The 23,534-nt window shown below is 36.7% G+C and overlaps 1 protein-coding gene across 2 annotated transcripts in view; it reads left to right on the top strand.

Annotated features, from left to right (window-relative positions):
* Window positions 1–23,534, top strand: part of srgap1a (SLIT-ROBO Rho GTPase activating protein 1a) — a 111,214-nt gene that overhangs the window by 68,223 nt on the left and 19,457 nt on the right. The window contains exons 9-17 of one of the 2 annotated variants that reach the window (XM_084124404.1): window positions 8,459–8,656; window positions 9,618–9,702; window positions 10,408–10,435; window positions 13,157–13,190; window positions 14,477–14,537; window positions 15,240–15,317; window positions 15,729–15,863; window positions 19,920–20,025; window positions 20,251–20,475. In XM_084124404.1, the coding sequence (XP_083980530.1) occupies window positions 8,459–8,656; window positions 9,618–9,702; window positions 10,408–10,435; window positions 13,157–13,190; window positions 14,477–14,537; window positions 15,240–15,317; window positions 15,729–15,863; window positions 19,920–20,025; window positions 20,251–20,475 (950 nt within the window). Of the gene's footprint in view, window positions 1–8,458; window positions 8,657–9,617; window positions 9,703–10,407; window positions 10,436–11,821; window positions 11,925–13,156; window positions 13,191–14,476; window positions 14,538–15,239; window positions 15,318–15,728; window positions 15,864–19,919; window positions 20,026–20,250; window positions 20,476–23,534 lie in introns of both variants that reach the window. The other variant, XM_084124403.1, reaches the window with a different exon arrangement.

Raw genomic sequence — 23,534 nt, 5'->3', positions numbered from 1 at the left:
ACATCTGCCCTCTTCTTCTCTTATCTAATTTCTGTTATTTCTCTACCATTAATCTTTTTCTCAGTTTTAACAGACAAAATCGTAGTAGTATGTAAATGTGATAAAGATTATGTATATTGTTGTTCCTGCACAAATTTGACATAACCTATGTAAGTTAGGCAGATCTATCTGCAATATTCAACGCAGCTTTGGAATTGGTCAGTTCTGTATGAATATTGTTGCTCCAGGCAGTTACTACAGTCCTTTGTGGACTTTCCCCACAAAGAGCTGATAAATCATTTGCTGTGAAGAACGATTGCTCAGGCCACTGTCAGTGTTGTCCTGGAAAAATGCCCAGCTAACTGAAATGTTGCAGGTTGTTGTATAAATATCAGTCTCTGTATAAAATAAAAGAATCATGAAACATTTCAAAGAGGGAAAATCCAAATTTTGCATCTTATTGTCAGGGTTATGTTAAGTTCTGTTTAGTTTCATTGTGTAAACATATTATACAGTCAAACCAAAAAAAATTCAGACTCCAGATATAATTTTTTATATTTTTTTTACTAGTGGGTGCAGGGCACTATAGTTCATTTATGTAAGTGAGGATAGCAAAATAAAGTAAACTGGCTTATACTACAGGGCCGTTGAATGCTTGAATCTGATTGGTTGACGAACGTTCTAAGGTGTGCATTATTTTCAGGGAAACGCACGGCTAAAGTAGTTCCAGGCAGGTCTTGACCGCGTTACAGTTCCATATCACTTCGCGTAGTTAACTGTAATAACGGAAAATAGGATACAATTCATAACAAGAAAAAGCATTTAGCCCCATGCGCTTGATCTGCAATTTTCAATGTCTAGCTTCACAATCAATAGAAACATGCAGTTTAATTTTAATAGATAAAGTATATAGTCCTATCTATATTATAATCAATAGAAAATTAAACTGAATATAGGCTAAATAAATGGATAGTCCTGCAGTACGGATTTTTATTGCAGATAATAACAAATAAATAAGTATTGATAGGCCCACTTGTTAATAGCTTTGTGTTTCATTTATTTGGCTAGTCTACTGTCTGTCAATGAAAAAAAAAGAATGAACGAATTAATTAAAACGAACTAAATTAATAAATAAATAATAATATTGACGACGCACATGCTTTTCTGTCTCATTATTGCAACATCTCTCTCTAATAACTGCATTAATAACTGCATAAAGCCGGGGACACACTTTAAGGCCGGTTATGAATGTAATTTGATACTTATGACTGATCATGCCCAAACGCGTGTTCAGCGCGTTCAGTCTGTGATCAAAGTCGGTGTTTAAAATATGCTGCGATGAAAACAGTCAGAGAGTGTGTCAGCTAGTCGTGTGTCCCAGCATTAGTCTGCTATCAGCGGCTCAAACCTCCGTTACTAACTCTAAAATGACGTTTTGGAATTAGCAACGGAGGCATTGGATTAGATGCGTAAGAAATTAGTCCTACATACAAGAGCGTTTTAATGACAAAAACTTTACAAACGTCTTGAAATACATAATCTGAACAATGTTTCGAGGTGTGGTAACTGTAGTATAAGCGGAATAATTGACTTCAGGCCGTTGAATTATTAGAAAAATAATGCACACCGAGGTGTAACGGCCACTCCGCTTCGCGTCGTGACCGCATTACCACCTCGGGTGTGCATTATTTTTCTAATAATTCAACGGCCTGTCGTCAATTATTCCTTACATATTATACCCAAAAATTCTTCATACAGTGGACTACCAGTGAAATTTATACAATTTTGGGACTAAAAATTATTCAGACACTTTGAGGTTTAACCCAAGCGGCAACATTCTGATCTAAAAAATGAAGCCTACCCGGAAGTGCGAAAAACTGCAATACATCGAAAATCCGCTAGGGCGAGGTCCCAAAAGGGAGCAAATGTCCATAGCCCCCATGTTAAAATGTCCGTTTTCACAGCATAAATTCATGTTTTTACAGGTTGGTCCCATGGACTTTTATTGTATTTTTCGATAGGTTCCGAGTGCCTGACAACCATGAGGGCTGTGAATTTTTTTCGAACTCGTTAGTTTAGATCGTATTTAGATATAAAATGTATGACAATAAGGGCGTGGTTAACTTTGATTGACAGCTTGATTGACAGCTGACAAGGCAGCGCCACGGAGAATGACAACATAAGAAGCGCCATTTTTTAATACAGTTGACATATAATACTACTGTTTCTGTATCATGAAATGTAGTTTTAAGAGTTTTTCAGGCGAGAATGTAGTTGTTTAAAGCTCAAATCTGTGGTTTATTTATAAAGATTTATGAAAATTATATCCAGTTGTGAGATCCCACGATGACCGGGCGCTCGGCGTTCATGTACCCCGCCTGGAACAGCCTTTCCTCGGCTAGTCGTTCTGAGGTTTGCCGCTGTCTCTGGCGTCTCTGTAGTGGTTAAACATGAGATATAATTCCTCTTGTGTATATCTAACGGGTGATTTTTGGTTTCGTGAATCTATAATTTGTTCCCTGGCCAATCGTTTTGGCTGAGGGGAAGTTTCATAACTTTATAAGCTATTTAACTTTACCGTTGTATGGTTAGACTAGAGCGCTGACTTTGTATGTTTGACTGAATTGTTTGCTTTATTTGTATAGCTTCTTGTAATTTTACCTTTTACTTTTATAATGGCTAATATTGATAAAACTGAAATTTAACAAAAAGAGACTGGGTTGAGTTTTGTCATTTTAAATTTTAATACAACGAATATGATCTGTAATGTTGTTTACTGCAACATCTGTTGTTTAGTACAAATGCACATATTGCCTGGACCATATTAAAATGTTTACTATTTTTATATTATATTTAAAACGAAAAGAGGCAGGTTTGTGTTTTATATTTTGTTTTTTTATAAATAGGCAAACGTTATGTGCAGTGAATATAATCAATACGCATTGCCTGAACCACATTTGTGTGGCTATAATGTTTAAGATTTCTTTAAATGAAAACGAAAAGAGTTAGTATGGTGTTTTATAACATATTTCGTTGCCTAAAATATACACAGAGATAACCGGAGTAGCAGAGCGAGCTGAGTGATGCGCGCTGCGTCAGAAGGTGGGCGGGGTTAGGATTTCCCAAGATTTTCCAAGATGGTGCCGCCCATACCCCCCATAAACGGCTTCAAACCCGTTCTTCAGAAAGTCTATGGGTGACGTCACAGACGCTTTGTCCATATTTTTTACAGTCTATGGGTTTAACTGTAGTTAAGTAGCACAACACGACCAAGGGAGCTGTTTTGCAGAATATTTTCATGATTACAAATGTTACATTGATTTTATTGTTCAATAAACAAGTAGTTACTTACATTTTAGACACAATATTGACTATTCTTGTTCTATTTCACCAACGAAAATACTTCCAAACACAGATCACAGCAGAACTATTGTGCATTCAAAGCAACACTCAGCTGTTATTTTACTGAATAATTTAGCGTTTTGAACAAATCGGTTGAGTGAATTCTTATTTGTATATTCAAAAAGGTATTTAAAACATTAATCTCATAACTTTATTTATTGCAGTTGTAATTTTGCGGTGTAAATTATTTAATTGTTAACTGCCCAATAGATTATTATAATCTAATTTATTGATCAAATGTAAGAATTTGACATGAAAGATGACGAAGGTTAAAAATAAACTGGCCTTTATAAAGGTAAATAACGCCTTGGGGTAAATATCACAAATATGCAGATTTAAGTATGCAAAAGCTGAGATAAATTATGTTTACATTACATAATTTACATTACAACTTGCGCTAAATGACAAGTGTTGGAGTCACCAGGCTGAAAGGAAGCGGAAGCACAGACCAGGATGTGAGGTCAGGGAACTTCCTGGTTTCTTCAGATGGCTTAAAGCATATTTTTGACATCCGACACAAGGTCTGTGAGGAACATCACAGGATACTGGATATAGTGTTATGTTTTTGTGCAGCTGTTTCCTAGAACCTTCACAGCATTAGAAGATATAAGAAATGACCCGATGAATACTTGCATTATTGTGGAACTGTTGTAAACCACTCCGCTTTGCCTCATCCTCAAACACACCTTTATCGGACACAAAGGAAGAATACGTCTGTCAGTTAGAGCTTCCTGCTTCATCCTTTCGTTTTTATTCAGCAATTATCCAGCTGTCAGCTCTTCTTTTTTTTTCATTCTTCTTCTCAAGCTCATGATTGAATAATGTAAATGGTGTTTGCTGTAGAGATTAGGGTGAGATTGGAGTTCTCAGATGAGAATTGACAGTGTTGTCTCTTGACTTTCTGTCCCACTAGCCTTATCTTTTTCTCCCGCCTTCTTTCCTTCTCCGATGGATATTCTGTTCACATCAAACACTAAAACCCCATTAAGGCACCGCACAGTTCTCCGTAGGAAGTGTCTATTTGTTTTGCTGGAGATAAACCTCTTGGGAGGCACATCAAACGCTGGGAGATCTGTGCTGTTCTCCTGCTGCTGCGTGAAGCACTGATCGTGTGATTGCGGCCCTCTTTACTGCCTTTGTACTGATTATCGGGCCCTTCTGCTAGTGCTAATGCTGATTACCAGAGTGCTACAGATTTTTGCCAAAATATCATCTTTGTTCAGTGCCATCTTATTACCCCTAGTAGGTTGTTCGCCAAGCTTACCGATCACATGGTCAGAAATACTAATGATAATGGAATTGATCAGCAAATTGGCATTTCCAAACAATGTTTTTGTAACTTAGAAGATACCTATATTTAATTACATGTATGTATATCAGATTCAAGCACATTCCAATGTATTTGCAAAGATATATCAATGAATCAAAATCGTGAGATGTGACCTAGGTAGTATGCATACTCTGACAGGTTAGCGGTATACAGGCGATTAGGTTCGAATTTGGTTTGGGTAACTTTTCCGATCCCTCTTGCCACTGAAATTCTCCATATAATTTCCTGTATGATTTAATAACGTATGTACATACGTAATGTAATTTCTAACTATTGAATAGCATCTTATAATGTAAAAATAATACTGACTTTTCTAAAATTTGTGAGTGAAACCTGTTTTTTACAAATGATACATTGCTTCCACTGAGGGATTGACAAGCTTTTGGCCTCTTTTCCCTATTTTTCATCTTTCTTATACTACTTTCTGACATTTTTTTAATATTTGTATTATTTCATAAGTAATTCACACTACATAGTATTTCGAACTACACACTTTGAAAGTAGGGCTTAGCTGAGTTTTTTTTTAATCAGCTGAAGTATAGTTTATCTTAAGCATTCATGTCTTTAACCACCTTAGGTTTAAAAAAGCTGAAGGGCCCAGGCTTTTCAAGCAGTATTAAAGTCGGCATGAAACTAAAGTTGCGATAGTCTTTTCTTCCCTGTTGTGACATATATCCAAGTCATGGTGACTTTAAAGATACTTCTTAAAAAAAAAATCCCTCTTATTTTCCATGTCATTTCATTTTGACTGCTTTCATGTCCTTGAAACTAAGCTCTTCCCTTCCGCCTCACTCAATTTACCTCTGTGTAACCTGTCTGCCTTTAAGGCAGAACTGAGGTTCACTTTCCCAGTAAACAACATCCTACAAGACAGGTGTGGCATATCATTCATAAAGGCTCCCAACAAAACAAAAGCACAGACAGATTAATGGCATAAAACTGATGATTCTCAAGGTCCCACATCAGGTTGAACAGTGACCTGGATCTAGGTGTGACTGTTGTTTTCTGTTGACTTGTATGTCATACTCCATTGATTTGAGGAATGATTCAGACTGAATGGGACAATGAGATATGAGCTCACTGTGTGATGAAACTACCATGGTTTTATGTCGCATGATACCGTCTGGTTGTGATACTCACTGTGGTTGTATGACATTCATAGTTGCAAATGTGTTCGAAATTGGAATACCACATAAAAAATGTGCAAATAAAGCATCGTTTCCATCCCATGTTCAATTGAACAAAATCATCACTTCCTGGGAAATAAAAATGGAAGTTGCTGTAGTTTGGGAAGCCACTGTGGTTCTTTTTTCATACATTATAATAGAGTGTGCAGACAAAACGCAATGCTGTCGTTATCTTGCATTCAGAGGCGGATGCCTGGTGTTTGGGAACGCGATCGTGTGAGACAGTTCTGGGAGGTAATTATACCCAACAATTTTGATGACTGGGGAATGACCGTACTAACATTTGTGATATTGTGCAATAAAATTGCTCTGCTGGTTAGTCCAGCTATCCAATCACATCTTCTTTTGGGGCACATTGAGGGATTTATTTGGTAAATGTGTTTATGTGCATGTCATCTTATTGAATGGAAAAAAATATCCGCTTCACTTGAGCATGTTTTTTTTATGTGGATTTTTAGAATTTATGCTCATCTTGGTGTTTCCAGCCAGTGTTTTCTTTGTGCGGTATCCCAAAATGTGCATAAAAATAGGCTGATTGAAATATAGCTATTGTCTATGCATGTTTTATAGTGTTGTGCAAGAAGATTAAAGTATGTGTGCAAATAAAAAAGGCTATGCTTCCTTTCCATACTCTTGTGTATGTGAGAGAAAGAGAGCATGTCAGTGTGAGAGAAATTTGTTCTTCCATACTGCGCAGATTCTTTCAGCAGGTGAACAAATGCTTCCACTGAGCGATTGCACCCGCTTTCAACATCTTTTCCCCATATTTTTTTTTTTATCTCATTGGCATCTCCCTTTCACTATTTTATGTGGTTATATTATTGTTTTAGTTATGTCTGATAATTGATTAAATATTGTAATTAGGTTTATTTACGTGATATGCTGATTAAATAAACAAATTAATCAGAGCTAATTACTGTATATATATCAGTATTTGCTAAGGAATACCCTGAAGGATGATAAAGCATTGAACAAACATTACAAAAAGTGGCTTTATATTGTTTATTTTATACAGAGAGTCTACAGCAGTATTGTCAAAAATATCGATATTTCGATATGTATCGATACTGAAATATTTCAAACGGTTCCAATACTCATTTTCTGCAGTATCGATACACCGATCTTCTCTCCGACGGCGAACTGACAATTTGACACACACCCACCCGCCTCCTGTCACTCACTCATTCGCTTCGGTTGATTAGTTCTTATATTGCGCATCATTTTAGTAATTCCGCTCTAACACCAAAAGCACCTGCATTACTGATCTATACAAGTGGTGCTTTCATAACGGCACCTCTCAAACAGCTCGCGAGTACCAAATTTACTTCTTTTTTGTGGATTATTGTGCTTAAACGGTCAAATACATACAAAATTATGTCAAAATGCCTGTCTTGCCGAGTATTCGGGTAAATACAATCAGTTTTGGAACGCATTATTTGAGAGAAAACGCATATTGTGTAACTATATTGGATCCGTGTGTTGACTCTTAAAGTGACAGCAGCCTAATAAACCTGCTGCTGTCTGTCATGTTAATCAAAAGACAAAGACAATCACTCACTGCTCTTGATTGAATAACTTTTGTAACTTTAATTGTAAGCCTTAATCTGGATTTAAATTTTACAATGAAAACTATCCAGTGATATTTTACATTTGATTATTTTCATTTCTGTAGTACCTGAATACTACTGTTAAGGTCCTTGCACACTGAGTCCGAAATTTTCGCTCGTTAAAAATAAATACAACCTCACGTTGTCAATCACGTTTACATACTGCCTCCGAAACTTTCATCCGTCATAAAAAATTCAGATCGGTTTTGATTTTCGGTGTTTTTTCGCATCGGTAGCAAGCATTTTGAGAGGTGTTTTGACAATTGTGCTATTGTTTGTAATTTGTTTATTTGTTCTAATGTTATCACCGACTGTTTACTTGTCGTTTTTTTTTAGTGAGATAGCCAAAGAGTTTTTGAAATTTAGATAAATTATCTGTATGGCGGTATATATGGCAGTTTTTCCTGTGGTATCGAATTTTTTTTATCTAATTTCGATATTTTTCAAGGTATCGTATCGGAGTTGGAAATGTCAGTATCGTGACAACACTACCGCTACAGCAATTCGCTTTGCAGTCTGTCCCTCTTGGTATACACAGTTCCAGACATTTGTAGTTGTATTATAATGTTGCATGTCTGACACTGGAAAGTTACAGAAATGAATCCTCAAGGCCATGAAATGAATGATGTTCCCTTGAGTTATCTCGCTGTAAATTGATTTCTTTGGTCTGGTGTCTTGCTCAAGGCCTGCTATTAGTCACAGAGCACATGTCAAGCAGGGACAGTCAGAGGATTTTTTCCCCCCCGTGTCTCTTATTTGGTGCTTAATGTGTTTTTCTATTGCTTTTATAGCTCCTGTTATCACTTTTGTACTGATGCACATCCTTAGCAATAAATGTTGCAGGAATATTCTGGAATGAAATTGAGTTGGATTGTCCCTGTAATACTGCACTCTTAGTTGCTATTGTATTACTGTGTCATCCCTTTCCTACTAAAAATGTTCTCCTATTTCAGATCAAGAAGACTTCAGAGGCCACTCTCACTACCATCCAGGACATGGTGACCATCGAGGACTATGACGTGTCGGAATGTTTCCATCACAGCCGCTCCACTGAATCGGTCAAGTCCACTGTGTCAGAAACCTACCTCAGCAAGCCGAGCATCGCCAAGAGACGTGCCAACCAACAGGAGACGGAGCAGTTCTATTTTATGGTCAATTTGTGTTTCATAAAAATTTAACAATAAGTTTCATAGGCAAGATATAAAGTTTCACCTTTAAACTGCGCATTTGAAGTTTAAGATTTTTTAAAATATTTTTGAAAGAAATCTCATGCTCATTTTGACTGCTTTTATTTTGTCAGAAATACAGTAAAAACAGTAATATTGTCAAATATTATTGCAACTGGTTTTCAATTATTATTGGTACTCAATTTTGAATAATGGTTCTTATAAATATCAATAAAAACGGGTATTGCTGCTTAATATTTTTGTGAAAACCATGATACATTTTTTTGCGGATAAATAAAAAGTTCAGTGAACAGCATTCCTTTGAAATCTAAATATTTTGTAACATTATAAATGTCTTTATTCTCGCTTTTGATGAATTTAATGCGTCCTTGCTGAATAATAAAAGTATTCTTAAAAAAAATTGAATTGCTCTAAACTTGTGAATGGTAGTGTTTCATGATTTCCACAAAAATATTAAGCAGCTAAAACTGTTTTCAACATTGATAATACTGAGAAATGTTTCTTGAGCACCAAATCTGCATATTAGAATGATTTCTGAAGGATCATGTGACGCTGAAGACTGAAGTAATTACTGCTGAAAATTCAGGAAGAAATTACATTTTAAAATATATTCAAATAAAAAAAAGTTATTTTAAATTGTGATAATATTTCACAATATTACTGTTTGTACTGTATTTTGATTAAATAAATGCAGCCTGGGTGAGCATAAGAGACTCAAAAGAAAAAAATCATCTTTATTTTTAATGATATTCTTTTACCCGGTAGTGTGTGTATACTATACAGTTTCTTTTTTTTGTACATTGCATTTCATTTTAATTTAATTAATTAATGTATTTAAAAAGTTCATTCTGGTTCTGTGCTTAAATGATCAAATGTTGTCAAATGTTTTTGCTCTCATGCTTGTCTCAATTGTGTCTCTTCACAGAAGTTCCGTGAGTATCTGGAGGGCAGCAATCTCATCACTAAGCTCCAGGCAAAACACGATCTACTGAAGAGGACCCTTGGTGATGGTATTGTTTGCCTTTCTTTACGTCTTCCTTCCTTCCAACATAGGGTCAACACTTTTAAACTGAAAGTACACAATTAATGATGAAAGTACTGTATAACAAATTTGGATCCTAATCCTCTTAGCCAGTAGAAACCAGCAGGAAGATGCTCATGACACACCGCTGCTCATGTGGGTGATGCAACCTTATAATAACCTCATGTTAATTAATTTTGATAGTATGAAGGATTATAAATCCCTCGTCATGTATAAATCTGCTCATCACGTTTTGGAGCCCGGGGCATTTCAGTCTTGTGTTGTGAACACTGCAGACTCTGCTGTTAGAGGGCCATTGAGTGAACGCTGTGTGGGTGGGATCAACAAAGCTGTCAGGAACCCTGTTCCCTGGCATAAAATCAACCGTGTCAGTTTTTTAAAGATGTAGGCAGTAGTCTGCCTGCTGCTTTCTGGCACTTTGATGAAATATTTTTATAGCTAAACAGGTACCTGTAGCTAAAACTTTTCAGCTGCTACTGCAGTGGAAATGTAGAATTTCTCTACAAAACGTAACAATGTCCTAAAGGTGCATGTGTATGGATGTCCGGTTCCAGACAGATGGCTGGCTGTATGTGCTTTACTGAGCATAAACGAAAGCCTCCCCTGGGCCTCTGAAGAACTGTATTGTCATATTCTCTCTCTCTCTTTCTCTCTCTCTCTCTCTCTCTCTCAGGTTACCGGCCTGAATATGCGACTACAAGGTAAAAATTGTTCACAGTTTGTCTTGTTTATTGTCTTCTGCAACACATTAAGGTGCTAGATATAATATTAGGTTATGTCAGACTTTCTTTCAAACTATCTATCTTTCTATCTATCTATCGATCGATCTATCTATCTATCTATCTATCGTTCTATCGTATCTGTCTCTATCCGTCTGTCTGTCATTTATCATTTTATCATTGTCTATCATTTATCATTTTATCATTGTCAATATTTCCATCATTTGTTCTCATTCTACTCTATCTTTCTTTCATTTTATCTGTCATTCTATTTTTCTATTTGTCTGTCTGTCTATCATTCTTCTGTTGTTATATCTATCAGTTGTTCTATTGTTCTATTTGTCATTCTATTTGTCATGCTATCCATTGTTCTATCATTCTATCTGTAGGTCTATATATCTGTCTTTTGTTTTGTCTGTCATTCTATCTATCAGTTGTTCTGTCATTCTATGTATCTATCATTCTATGCATCCTTCTATCTATTGTTTGTTCTATCGACCTATCCATCATTCTATCAATTTGTCATTCTGTCTTTAGTTGTCTATTGTTATGTCAATCGTTTTATTTTTCTATTTATCAGTCTTTCTATTGCTCATTCTATCTTTCAATCTGTTGTTCTGTCTATCTAAAAGCACTTGTGAGAAAGTAGACCTGAAAGTTAAAGAGAAAAGGGTACATGCACAGATAAGATCCAAACAGTAGATTTGTGTTTGCTCTCTGCCATAATTCACCATATGTTCATGCAGCAATCTTCCCCGGGGTTCCTACCCACAATGCTTTGCACTAATAGTGCTCTTTAGATTCAGCCTCACCCAGAAATCCTAAAGTTCGAAAGCACATAAAAGCTCTCCTATTGATTAAAAGACAAGAGTGAAGAGTGAACTGAATTGGTTGAACTTGCATGTTACCCTTTTTTATTTTCTTTCAGTGTAAAGCTGTTGTTGCACATGTCAGGTATAGATCCATTAAGGACATAGCATCAGTTCTATCATAAAACAGAACTGCATTCTGATAAATGAACTCAGATTTTTAGGTAAAGGTATAACCCAATGTGATCCCACCAGCTCCCCAAGCCGAGCCAAAAGATTTCGTGCTTGGACATCTCTCGCACGCCCACCTCCTGCTGTTCCCAGCAGACCTGCCATTTCCATGACCTTTGATGTGCGGTGGAAGTGAAGTTTATGAACAGGATATTGTCATGTGCAGATCACTGAGCTAGACACAATGGGAGCTTACCCCTAAATAACTTGAAATCACATGTCCACCACAAAGCTGTTCCATAAACTATGTGTGAGATATGAACTCATTAGTGGTGCGTAAGGCTTACAGTGCATATTCAAGATTAAAAGTGTAAACATCTCTTTATAGGCCTCCCAGTCTTCCTCCTAAACCGTTTGGCACACAGAGGCCCAGGCCACGCTCTGTATTTAACGTTAAGCTGTTTAATGGCAATTTGGAGTCATTTGTTAAGGTACTTAGAGCTTTTAGGTACTGTACTACCTGCACTGAATACCGCTGCTAATGCCATAATGATCCACGGCTACTTGCTTCTACTTGACTGATCATTATGGCTGGGGAAGGTATTTAAACAGAGCAGAAACGGGGGTATGTGTGGGTGTGTGTACACATGAAGCGAGATGACTGAGATAAAGTGAGCTTCAGGCATCAACATTCACCCAGTTGCTTCAGGGCAGCATGAAAGCCTCTTAAAGGGAAAGTTCACCTAAAAAAAAAGAAAGAAATCCCTGTCTTGTGCCATTCCGAACTAATGAGACAAATTATAATATTCTGGAATGTTCTAGAATGATCATTCTGCTCTTCTTCCATGCAGTGAAAGTGAATACTAAAGATGTATGTTGTTAAAAGATGCAAATTGCATTAATAATGTTCCTTAGGCACTATATTCTAAGACTTTTGATATGTTTTGATATGTTGTGTCCCAAACAATGCACTATACACTATGTGCGCAAATGTAATCAAATGCACTTTTTCTTTTTGGAATTTTTAGTGTAAACACACTACTCACACTGTTTATACTACACAACAGCATTGTTCATAAGTACATAAATTGGGACTCACCTATACAATAGCTTTAAGTCATAATTAATTAGCGATTTAGGGATTTCATTCCTCTGCAATTTTAAACTTCTAGATTCTAAAAGCAAATTTAGAAGTTATGAAAGATGTGAACCTGAATATTATTTTTCAGTATACAACTTCAGTCTGTTCCACAAGCTGTCGCATGACTTGAAGTCATATTGGCCACTTTTAGGGTGCATCATTTTTTTGAGTTTGAGAGCATCTGATTCTGTTCACTTTTGATGAATGGAAAGCAGAGTGACCTTTTATTTGTTTATTTTCTTGTGTTCAATGGAAAAAAGAAAGTCAAAAAGTTTTGGAATGACATAAGGGGAGAGTAAATGATGACAGATTTTTTTTAGGTGCAAAATTTCGGGGTAAATACTTGATGAGGAAAGTTATTTGATAATAGGATTCAATGTTGTGTCAGCACATCCCCTCTTTCTCTCTGTGAGGCTGGAGCTAATGGTGTAATTGGAAGACTAATAATGATTTTGTAGGCTGTTATTGGTGGCTTGTAGTGCTGGGACCAAATAACCTGGGGATCGCCTCTTTCTCTCTGTTTTTTCTGCTCTCTCACTCTCTGGCTCTTTGTCCTGTCGTTCTGCTGTCCTTCTCTCATAGTCGTGGACGACGGAACTCACACACAAGGCACCAGGTACAGAAACAGTCGGCTTGTCCTGATTAGCTCATTGCTTCATGTCTCTCTAAGCTTCCAGTAGTTCAACTTCCAGTCACCTCTGCTTAATCCTAAGGAGCCGTGAACCATGTACAGTGGCGTCTGAATATCCGAGACCACACTGATTCTGGGATTTCTATTTAAAACGAGAAACTAAGAAAAGTTAGGAATATTTGTCTACGAATTTCATTTTGTTCTATTCAACTGTTCAGTCAAATAGTTATGTTGATAATATAATTTGTAAGGGAAAATTTTGTATCAAATTATCATTATGCATAATAGAAGCTTTTTCAGTAGTGGTCTCAGACTTTTGGACCCCAAAGTAAATGTGTCCATGTGCTTGACAAGAGTTCATCCTTCTTGGCTTCAGTGACCGTAAGGCACACAGTTATGACTGATTAATTTTAATTGAGAAAATATCCCACAATTTTAAAACTTTTCACAAATAATAATTATAATAAAAATAATACAGTGTAGTTTATTTAGTAATATGGCACATTTCATTCACTGTACAGACTAAAATAATTTCTAGTTTTGAGATTATAAATCAATCTGCATAAGATTTGAATATGAAAATCCTACAATACTTATAATACAATACATAATACTTACAATACTTTTAATTAATTATTGGCCAACATTTTTAATATCCCATCATTATTTGAATTATACTTTTTCTTATGAAGTGTTGCACAGCAAAGTGCAGTTTCCAGCATTCATAACTTTGCAGATTTACAGTATCGATATTTAAACATGTTCACATTTTGTTTTCACCTTATTGCAATGATCATAGCTGGGAAATGTAGCCTGTGAGGTCTGCCTCAGTTCCTGGCACTGCCACAGTGTTCGTACTTAGCACATATTCCCTGGGTTAAAAGCAGATAACAGCATTTTTAAAAGCTTGTAAGATAGAGTGTAGCCGAACACTGAACAAACAGCTCTAACCCCACACAACAAGCAGCCCGCACACTAGGATCACATAGCTGGATTCACTAAACCATTTCGAGTTTTCCACCGGTGGCATTTGCTCCATTCATGTTCAAGAACCATGTTAGCATGTAGATCTAAGTTGTCATTTTATTTCCTGTCTTGGATGGGTTAAAGCCCAAAATCTTAGGTGTGCTCTTTAAAAAGAGTCTGTAGGAGTCAAGAAGGATTATCTTATCACCTCTGACATGAATGATACATGGTGTGTGGTAAATTTTCAGTTGATTTAGAGCTAGACTGATTGCTTGAGTTAATGCCCATGTTTGTCTTGTTTTAAGGACTCCGGACAAGCAATACCTCGAGTTGTTGAGAGCTCTATTCGATTCATCAACCTATATGGTAAGTTATATTGCAAATGTCTTGCAACTCAAACCATACAATACACATAACTACTTAGAACGGCCCATCATTGTCAGTGCACCAGAAAAGCCCAAAGAAATTGTTCATCAGTTATGCTACTGTCTTTAAACTTACTACTTAAATGCTACCTGTTCTGTCATTGGTTATCTGAAGTTTGGGACTGATTCAGTAAGTTTTAGAGTCTGGGTTGTTCCAAATCCGTCCTATTCCAGTATAGGCCATGCACAAACTTGTTTCAGATCCATTGTAAGTTTGCTGTTGTGCTTTCCTGTCAATGTCAGAGGACGTTCGGTCTTTATCATATGCTTGTATTAACTGCGCGAACACAGTCATATATCTTGTGCGTCTATTGTAAGCGCTGAAAGCTGTCTGTGTGTGGCCGTCTAACTGGAACTATAGAGACATTTTTAATTAATCTTTTCTGACCCTCATCCAAGCTTTCCATTTAAAAGCTAATCCGGACTGACGGATGTTTTTGTAGAAGTTGATTGCAGTCTCTCTCCTTCATTCATTATCTTTAATTAGAAAAAGGGAACTTTTCTAAAGCACAGGGCTTAGCTTTTGAGGTTGGGATTTGACCGTGGTTACTATGGACCAGCCTTTATTTCCAGTGGATTTAAATGAACATGGGAAGACATCTTATTTAAACACTTATTTCAGTTTCTCTCTTTATTTTTTTAGGCCTCCAACATCAAGGAATATTCCGAGTGTCTGGATCTCAAGTTGAAGTCAATGATATCAAGAATTCATTTGAGAGAGGTGTGTGTGTGTGTGGTAACAGAGTTCAGGTTTCTAAAATAGCTCTGAAAGTGCTGTCACTGCTGAATAATAATGAATCTCTTATGTCTTCAATGTCATGTGAGCTATGAACCTAAATTCATATGATTTAAGGACCTTGACTATAGTGTTTTTGGCAAAACATCTACTGGGGAAAACATATTCTTGATGTTTATCTTGTTATTTATATAGATCTATTTCAATATTTCTTGCATGTAAAGAGAAGCTAAAATCATTTACCATAATTTCTATGTTGTGTTTTCAGCAAATGCTGATATTTTGTTTACCAGTATAAAAAATTATTTTGTGTGTGTGTGTGTCTCATTTGTATGTTCTAGATTAAAAAAATTAATGTAAATCTAAACAGCAGATTTTATGCATAATATGTCTTAGGTAACGATCCTCTGACAGACGAAGAGAACAACCACGATATAAACTCTGTTGCGGGTGTTTTGAAACTCTACTTTCGAGGTTTGGAGAACCCTCTGTTTCCAAAGGAAAGATTCAATGATCTAATCTCCTGTGTCAGTAAGTGCCTCATTTTTTCTTTCTATTGACCTGCAGCTGTAAATCTGTCATTGATTCTCAGTGTGAATTAACAGTGCTTTGAACTGTTATCGTGCACACTCAGATGAAGAGATCTTAGTCATTTGCCCCCAACAGTGGCACAGTGACTTTCTTCACTGTATGACAAGACGTCCTGCGCCTCAGGCTAACGCTTAACAGCCTTACGTACCCTCCATTACAGCGCAGTGTGTGTTCCACCACGGCATGACACATTAGAGCTTCAGTTGGTCCTTCAACCGGCATGAATGCAACGTTGTGTGTGTGTGAAAGAGCTCAGAATGCGTGCTTTATCATCATCACAGATGACGCTAGATTGCACTGAATGAATGTAGAATGACACCGTGATGCTCGATCCTTTCATTTGGGTTAATGGGATGTTTGTTATCCACAGCTCGAATCAATTAAGAGAGGGGTAAGCTGTGCCACTTTTGATACAAAGTTGTCCTCTTATCAAAGGACAATATATGGGCGATGTGCATTTGAAATAAAAATATAAGTAATGAACAACTGATTTTTGTATTTAAATTATTTAATTAAAATACGTATTAATTAATAACCAGTTCAGTGCAATTTCCATTAAAAATACATTCAAAACCATTTCGTATTAGTTAATTCCACTGGCACAGTTTACCATGAAGCATCTGACGAACTTTAGCCCACAGATACAATTTTGGGGAAAATCAATAATTTAATAATTCATGGATTAATATTAAGCTAAATAATTCAAATGGTTTTATGCTATTAGGGTTTCCTTGCATACATAAACATTTTTAAACCTGGATAAATTTACTTTGACATTTCCCTGCCATGTAGAAATATTATTTTGACATGCCAAAATGTTTTTTGCATAAAAAATATCCCTTATAGCTATTTATGTCCGACCCTTTTTAAATATTTGTTCTCATGTCAAAATTTGTGCAGAGCTATAATAAGGTGCCGTGAGTTTGCATGTGTGGGTTGGGTGGGTTTTTGTTTGTCTGTACGTGTGGAGGAATGTCAAGGCGTGTGTTCATACATAGTCGACCAACTAGCGGTCTTGTGCCTGTGACACTCCGTAGTGTGACTAATGGGGATTCCCTGCTGTTTACATTTACACACGACTTACCCCTTCCCAGCATACCACACACTCCCTCGAACACACATGGCCTCTCCTGTTCTCTGTCCCTGGCAGATCTATATATAGACTTTCAGAGTTGTTCGTTCACTGCACTGTAGGAGATCAGTTCATGTTGTGTAGCTGGAGACATGTGCCTTGTCTGTGGTGAGGCTTGACAGTTCTTTAAATTGCTTCTTTTGCTCAGGATCCATGTTGGAAACCCTGTTTCGTCCTCAAGTACGACAGATAACATGAGTAGCATATTCCCAAAAGCCCAGGTATTTTTCCCTAATGGTGACGTGGTTATTTTAAGCTGCTGTCAGAGGATGAATCGGGGATCTGTGTGGACGAGAGCAGATCACATCAGTTTTTAAATATGTTCTACAGAGGCTGGTTTTGCTTTTATAAGTGCTGCTTATGTGTCTCACAGCCAACACATGGGATCCGATGAGGTCAAGATGTAGTTGTTGATCTGAAGCTATGTTTGGAATGAGCTAGTGGCATGTGGCATACTGTGCAGGATACACTTCATTTTTATTTTTTTTAATAGTATTCGCAACAGTGTGCAAACATTTCAAAAAGTTGTATGCTAAAGTAATTGTCAAGTAATTGTTTAAATTGAGTCACATCCAGTGTCGACTTTTTAAAAGCATTTTTGGTCACACTTTAGATTAGGGTACAATTCTCACTATTAACTAACTATTAACTACTTTTGCCTCAAACTCTTAATTCCTGCTTATTAATAGTTAGTAAGGTAGTTGTTAGGTTTAGGTATTGGGTAGGATTAGGAATGTAGAATAAGGTCATGCAGAATAAGGCATTAATATGTGCTTTATAAGTACTAATAAACAGCCAACATCCTAGTAATATGCATGCTAATAAGCAACATAATAAGATAATAAGTGGAATTGTTTTGGCAGTCAGAGCAAAAAGTAAAATTAGAAGGAGATCAGAAAAAGATTACAGCTAATATTGCTACTGGTTCAGTCACCATACTAGAAATGCATTGCATTGTGGGATACTGTACTGTGTTGTAAAGATTCCAACAGTTCCCGCCCTATTTTTCAGTAGCCTTGATTCCGAATATTTTAAAATAGTCTCCATTTAAGAGTTATAAGCCATGACCCAACCAACCAGCTACAAGGTGAATCACAACCAGAAATTTTGAAGCAAAAAAAGTATTTGAAAATCGGACAAAAAGATAAAGGTACAAGACTGTATACTTAACGGCTTTAATGAGAGTAAGAACTAATCCCATGAAGCAACGCAAATGAGATAATAAAAATAAAAATGAATAAATATTAAACTCTTGATTGAAGATGTTTATTATGCATCGAGAAACAATATATTTTGTTTATAGAAAAATATGCATATACAATAATATAATTCCACTTTTGCATGCAAGAACAAAACAATGCGGTCTGATGGCTTCAACAAAAGCATATATCATCGATTTAACAACCTCATAGCTCACATAGGTCTGTCTTTTAAGGTCTGTAAGTTAAAAATCAATTCCCCTGGAGAAAATGAATGGTATTTTGACTTGACTTCTGCATGTTTTGACTTGTAGTTATTTACATAGTTTGTGCATAACAGAAATTTGCATACTCTGCACAGTTGACATTCTGCATATAGCATAAATAGTATGTAGTTTGTAGTTTTGTACAGTAGGAGTACTAGTATGGAATTTCAAACACAGCCTGAGAGCACATTACTAAGGAGACGGTGAAAATGCTTGATGGAATTCCAGAAGGGACAGGAAGTGAGTTATAAAAAACCCAAGTGCTGCAGGAATACTCACACGTTTCTACGATGCCAGTCTTCTGGATTAATCTTTAAGCTCCTTAAAATGAAGAGTTAAATAGTTTTGAAACTTTACCTCCTTTAATGCTCTGTTAATCAGCTTTTTTAGTTGCAGGGTGAGGGCAGGCAACAATTTAGTTTAAATGAATCGCCTCATTTTGTTTAATATTCACTCTCCTTTGACAGAGCACTTGTTTAATTTGCTCTGCATTGTGGTTAAAACACTGAAGCACTGTCATGTTTTTCATGTTTTTATATTTTATTTCAGCTTTATTTCAATTACCAAAAATTATTTTTAATAGTTTTAGTTTTAACAACAATGCAAATCGAAAATAAGTCATTTGTTTTGCAGTGATAGCTGGCTATCGGAAATGTCCATTTGCAACATGACAAGATTGGGCAGAGTTTAACTTTGTGCGAATGAACGCTGTTGTAATGTTTTTTTTATGTTTCACATGATGAGTTCAGCCTTGTAACTCTATGAATAGAGCTGCAATGATGTGGTTATCTGTGAATTAGCATGTTCGGATGGAAGCATGTCATTTAGATATTCAAGGCTACTAAGTGGCGTGGATGACAAAGGCGACCCTGAATAATCATTTCTGAATGTCATGTAGGACAAGCATTTGTTCAGGACTCCTACGCTGTCTCTACATGCCAAAACGTGAATGCAGTCTATGCAATCTTTGCGATCTATGCAATTTTCATGTGTCATGTTCAACCTAATGAGGTGTGTAATAATTTATGTATGTATGTTTATATATATATATATATATATACTGTGTCTGTATATACTATATGTATATACACATAAATAAAAAGAGAGAGAGAGACTGCTGGTGAGTGGTGGGATGAGATGATGTTGTTCTGAATTATTTATTAATACTGTAACTGTCTGGGCAATTGCTTCTAGGTTTGTGAAGGAAGTGTTAGTACGTGTATACTGAAAGTTTATGCGTGTTAGTTGTTTTTAAAAATGTCTCTTTCTGAATTTTGATACTGTATGTCAGATTTTATTTTCTTTCAAACATTATATATAATTAGATAATTGTATTGCTCTTTGATTTTTGCTTGATTTCTTCATTTTTACTCTCTTATTCTCTCTCTTTCTCTTGTAGGAATTGAGAATCTGTATGAGAGAGCGCTGTATATTCGAAAGATCCTCCTGACTTCACCCAGATCAGTGCTCGTTGTCATGCGATATCTGTTCGCCTTCCTCAACCAGTAAGTCTGAATGTCTCACAAAAACAGAAAGCTTTAAAAATGCAAATAACATACATGCGTCTGAAATAAGTATTGATGATATAATACGCTACTTGATTGTGAATGAATATCACTTTTTGATCCAAAATCATTCCTAGATCCATATCATAAAGAAATTCTCAAACCAGACTCCAGCCAAACCAATTTTTTGCTGGTTGCCTAATAGCTTGTTCGTATTTCCTGCAGCTTGTCCCAGTACAGTGACGAAAACATGATGGACCCCTATAATCTGGCCATCTGCTTTGGCCCCACCCTCATGCCCACTCCAGAAACTCAGGACCAGGTCTCCTGCCAGGCCCATGTCAATGAGGTCATCAAAACCATCATCATCCACCACGAGACCATCTTTCCTGATTCAAAGGAGCTTGACGGCCCCCTGTATGAGAAGTGTATGGCAGGAGGAGATTATTGGTGAGTGGTGTGATGAGATGGTGATGCTGTTTTTAATAATTTATTGATAACTGTCTGGGTAACTGCGTCTAGGTAGGTGTAAGTAAGATAGATGTTCAGGGGTTGCTCAATCTGAGAGATGAGAATCTTGTTAAAGGAGTCATGACCTGTAATTTTCACTTTTCCACAAGAAAAAATGTATGTTATGATTGCCTAACGATTATACACTGGCCGGGAAGCCGATATTTAAAAGTGAAGCGTTTGTTTACCCCTGGGTTCGTCAACCAGCCCACGTGCACGCGCACTCAAATACGTGATGTTAATTATGATGATATACCATATATGGACACCGCAGACCTATGCTGCAGGAAGCCCGCCCTGCCCCTCTCCCCCTCATATTCAGTCGAGCGCCGCCATTACTGAATTCCGATTCGAAGTACGCACTCGACCGTGAAAGATGCAGAAACGTGGTGCCATGATGTCATTTTGGAATGATATGCTGAAGCGTTACCTGCGGTGTCAACCCCCCTCCTTCCTACCACCAATCAACGTGCCCCTCATTTGCATTATTACAATGACCGTCCACGACAGCCAAAATATCGCATCAGATCTCGCGAGACAATAATGCCTTCAGAAATAAGGGTCAGAGGAGCTCTGTGTTTATTTTTTTCCACTTTTTTTCAACTTTTCTTTTTTAGAAGGGCCTGAAAGACTATAATAGAGCGTGGGTATCCAAGGTAATACTAGGTTATGACTCCTTTAAAGCTTGTTAAAGTCAGTGTTTGGACTTTGTATTTTTCTGTACTGTATTAGTGGTGGTGGTATCTGGACATCCATGGCGTGACTGAAGTGAAAAGTTTGTTTTAATAATAAAAAAATAAAAAAACTATTATTCAGTGCTATAGTGAGTCACTTATTTTGTTAGCACAGTTTTAGGGTGTGACCGCTTTGTTTTGAAGAGCAGGTCTTGTTGATCCAGGAAAGGAGGATACATCCTTACAAAAGATTTGGAAGAAGGTAATACAGGTCCTGTCTGTTAAAAAAAAAGTCAGGTTTGGAATGACATGAGGTTGAATTTCAATCGATTTTTGGAGGTGAATTTTTCTTCAGTGTGGATTATGTGTGATGTTTGTTTTCTTTCAAACTCTGAATTAGCAGAAATTTGTGTTATAAAATGGCCTCGTATTTCTCATTCTTTCTCTGTGAGGATATACCAGGCCCTAGGCCAAAAGTTTGTATTTAAAATGCACTTAATATCACAGGTATGTGTGCCTGGATCTAGAGAGTGACGGGACCAGCTGCATCTAAGCTGTGTTTGGATTCGGTGTGGGTAATTATTTGAAATGATGTCGTGCGGATATTGTGAACTCTTTAGTCGAGGTAGGACATTTTTTAGAGGCCGAAGGGTTTGGAGACCTTTAACTAGGTGAGACAGTATGAAACCATCTTGATAATTGCTGCCATCAAGGTAAGAAAAGATCGCCGGCCAAACCAACGCTCATTTCTCTCCGAAATACCCATGGATGAGAAGAGGAAAGAGACATTTTCCGCCAACTCCACAGCTGTGTGTATGTGTTGGCTAGTGATTTTGTTGTCTCAAAGAGAGCGGCCCAACTCCCACAAGTCTTCATCCCCCAAACTGAAGCAAAACACCTGCCACTGCAAGAATCTGTACTTGAGCACTTCAAATCATTACATCCTTAAACTCGCCGAAGCCGGTTCTCGTATTTTCCCCTTTGGTAGCATGGCATGTGGGAGTGGCAGAGCTCTGTTTGAAATGACTTTACTGTGTGTCAGGGGTAATCTGCAAGGATGTGAAGGGCATTACTGCCAGTCTCAGTAACCGTGCTGTGCCACTGACAGAATCCCAATCACCCTGCCCAACTCCTCCTGAATACTAAAGACAGCTTCTGTACTTTTTGCTCGATGCTGAGTTTTACTCAGGCTGTGACTTAACTCTTTGTCTCCCTGTGCATGCATTTACTTATGTAAGGAAGTATACATACACTACCGTTCAAAGGTTTGGGGTCGTTAAGATGTTTTTGAAAGTTCTTATGCTTACCAAGGCTGCATTTATTTAATCAAAAATACAATTAAATTGTGAAAATATTATTAGAATATAAAATAACAGTTTTCTATTTTAATATGTTTTAAAATGTATTCCTGTGATAGCTCCAGTCTTCAATATCACATGATCCTTCAGAAATCATTCTAATAAGCTGATTTGGTGCTCAAAAAGCTTTTCTTATTATTATCCTTGGTGAAAAAACACCAAGAAATGTCACTACATCATTTTCAAAGCTATATATGTATAGTGCATTCAAATAGTTTATTGCACAGCTAGCTGTGGATTATCCCACTTATACCATGGTCATTTGCCAGCATTGACAATTTAAAGCTGTCATTGAAGTTTGCAGTGCAATATTTGACTGGAAGGGTAAAGATGAAAATAAAAATTATTTTAGTAAGTTACGGCTTGCTAGATCTAGCTTTCTGCCTGCCTTGAATCAGACACAGAGATCAAATAGTGCGGTAAGATTACGTTCATTTGAATGAATGAATTATAGCATTTATAGAGGGGAAGGAGGGAGGGAGAGAGATGAATGAGGCAATGAAGCTGTGAGTTTAGCTACTTCAAAAACGGCGATTTTACCCCCTCGTTGCTGAGAAAAATAATGTAGCAATTCAGCAGATAAGCTATTTTATTAATAATGCTCCTGAAAGGTTCTTTGTGTGCAAGTGGTGTGTGTGCTTCAGTGAAAGAAGTGCATTAATATAGAACAGTGAATAAACTACCTGTGCATTCAACGGTTTGAATGCACACCTTCCAGCCAATCAGAATAGAGTATTCAGACAGACAATGGGATAAATATATTTTAATCTTCTTTTCTTTTCTTTTCTTTTTTTTTTACTTAAAAAATTAAATAAAAAAGATTTATATATAGACATAGACCCTACAATGTATGTGTCTACAAAATTAATTTAATCAGGCATTTAGATCAAAAGTTTTTTAAGCTCATGAGAAACACTTACTTGGCTGAAATGTAGTAGTTCTGTCCTTAAATATTGAGTTTACAGAT

Source organism: Abramis brama (assembly GCF_963993115.1).
Source record: "Abramis brama genome assembly, chromosome: 9".
NCBI lineage: Eukaryota > Metazoa > Chordata > Actinopteri > Cypriniformes > Leuciscidae > Abramis > Abramis brama.
Note: the sequence above shows the minus strand (reverse complement) of the source record. Positions and strands in the feature narration are given on the sequence as shown.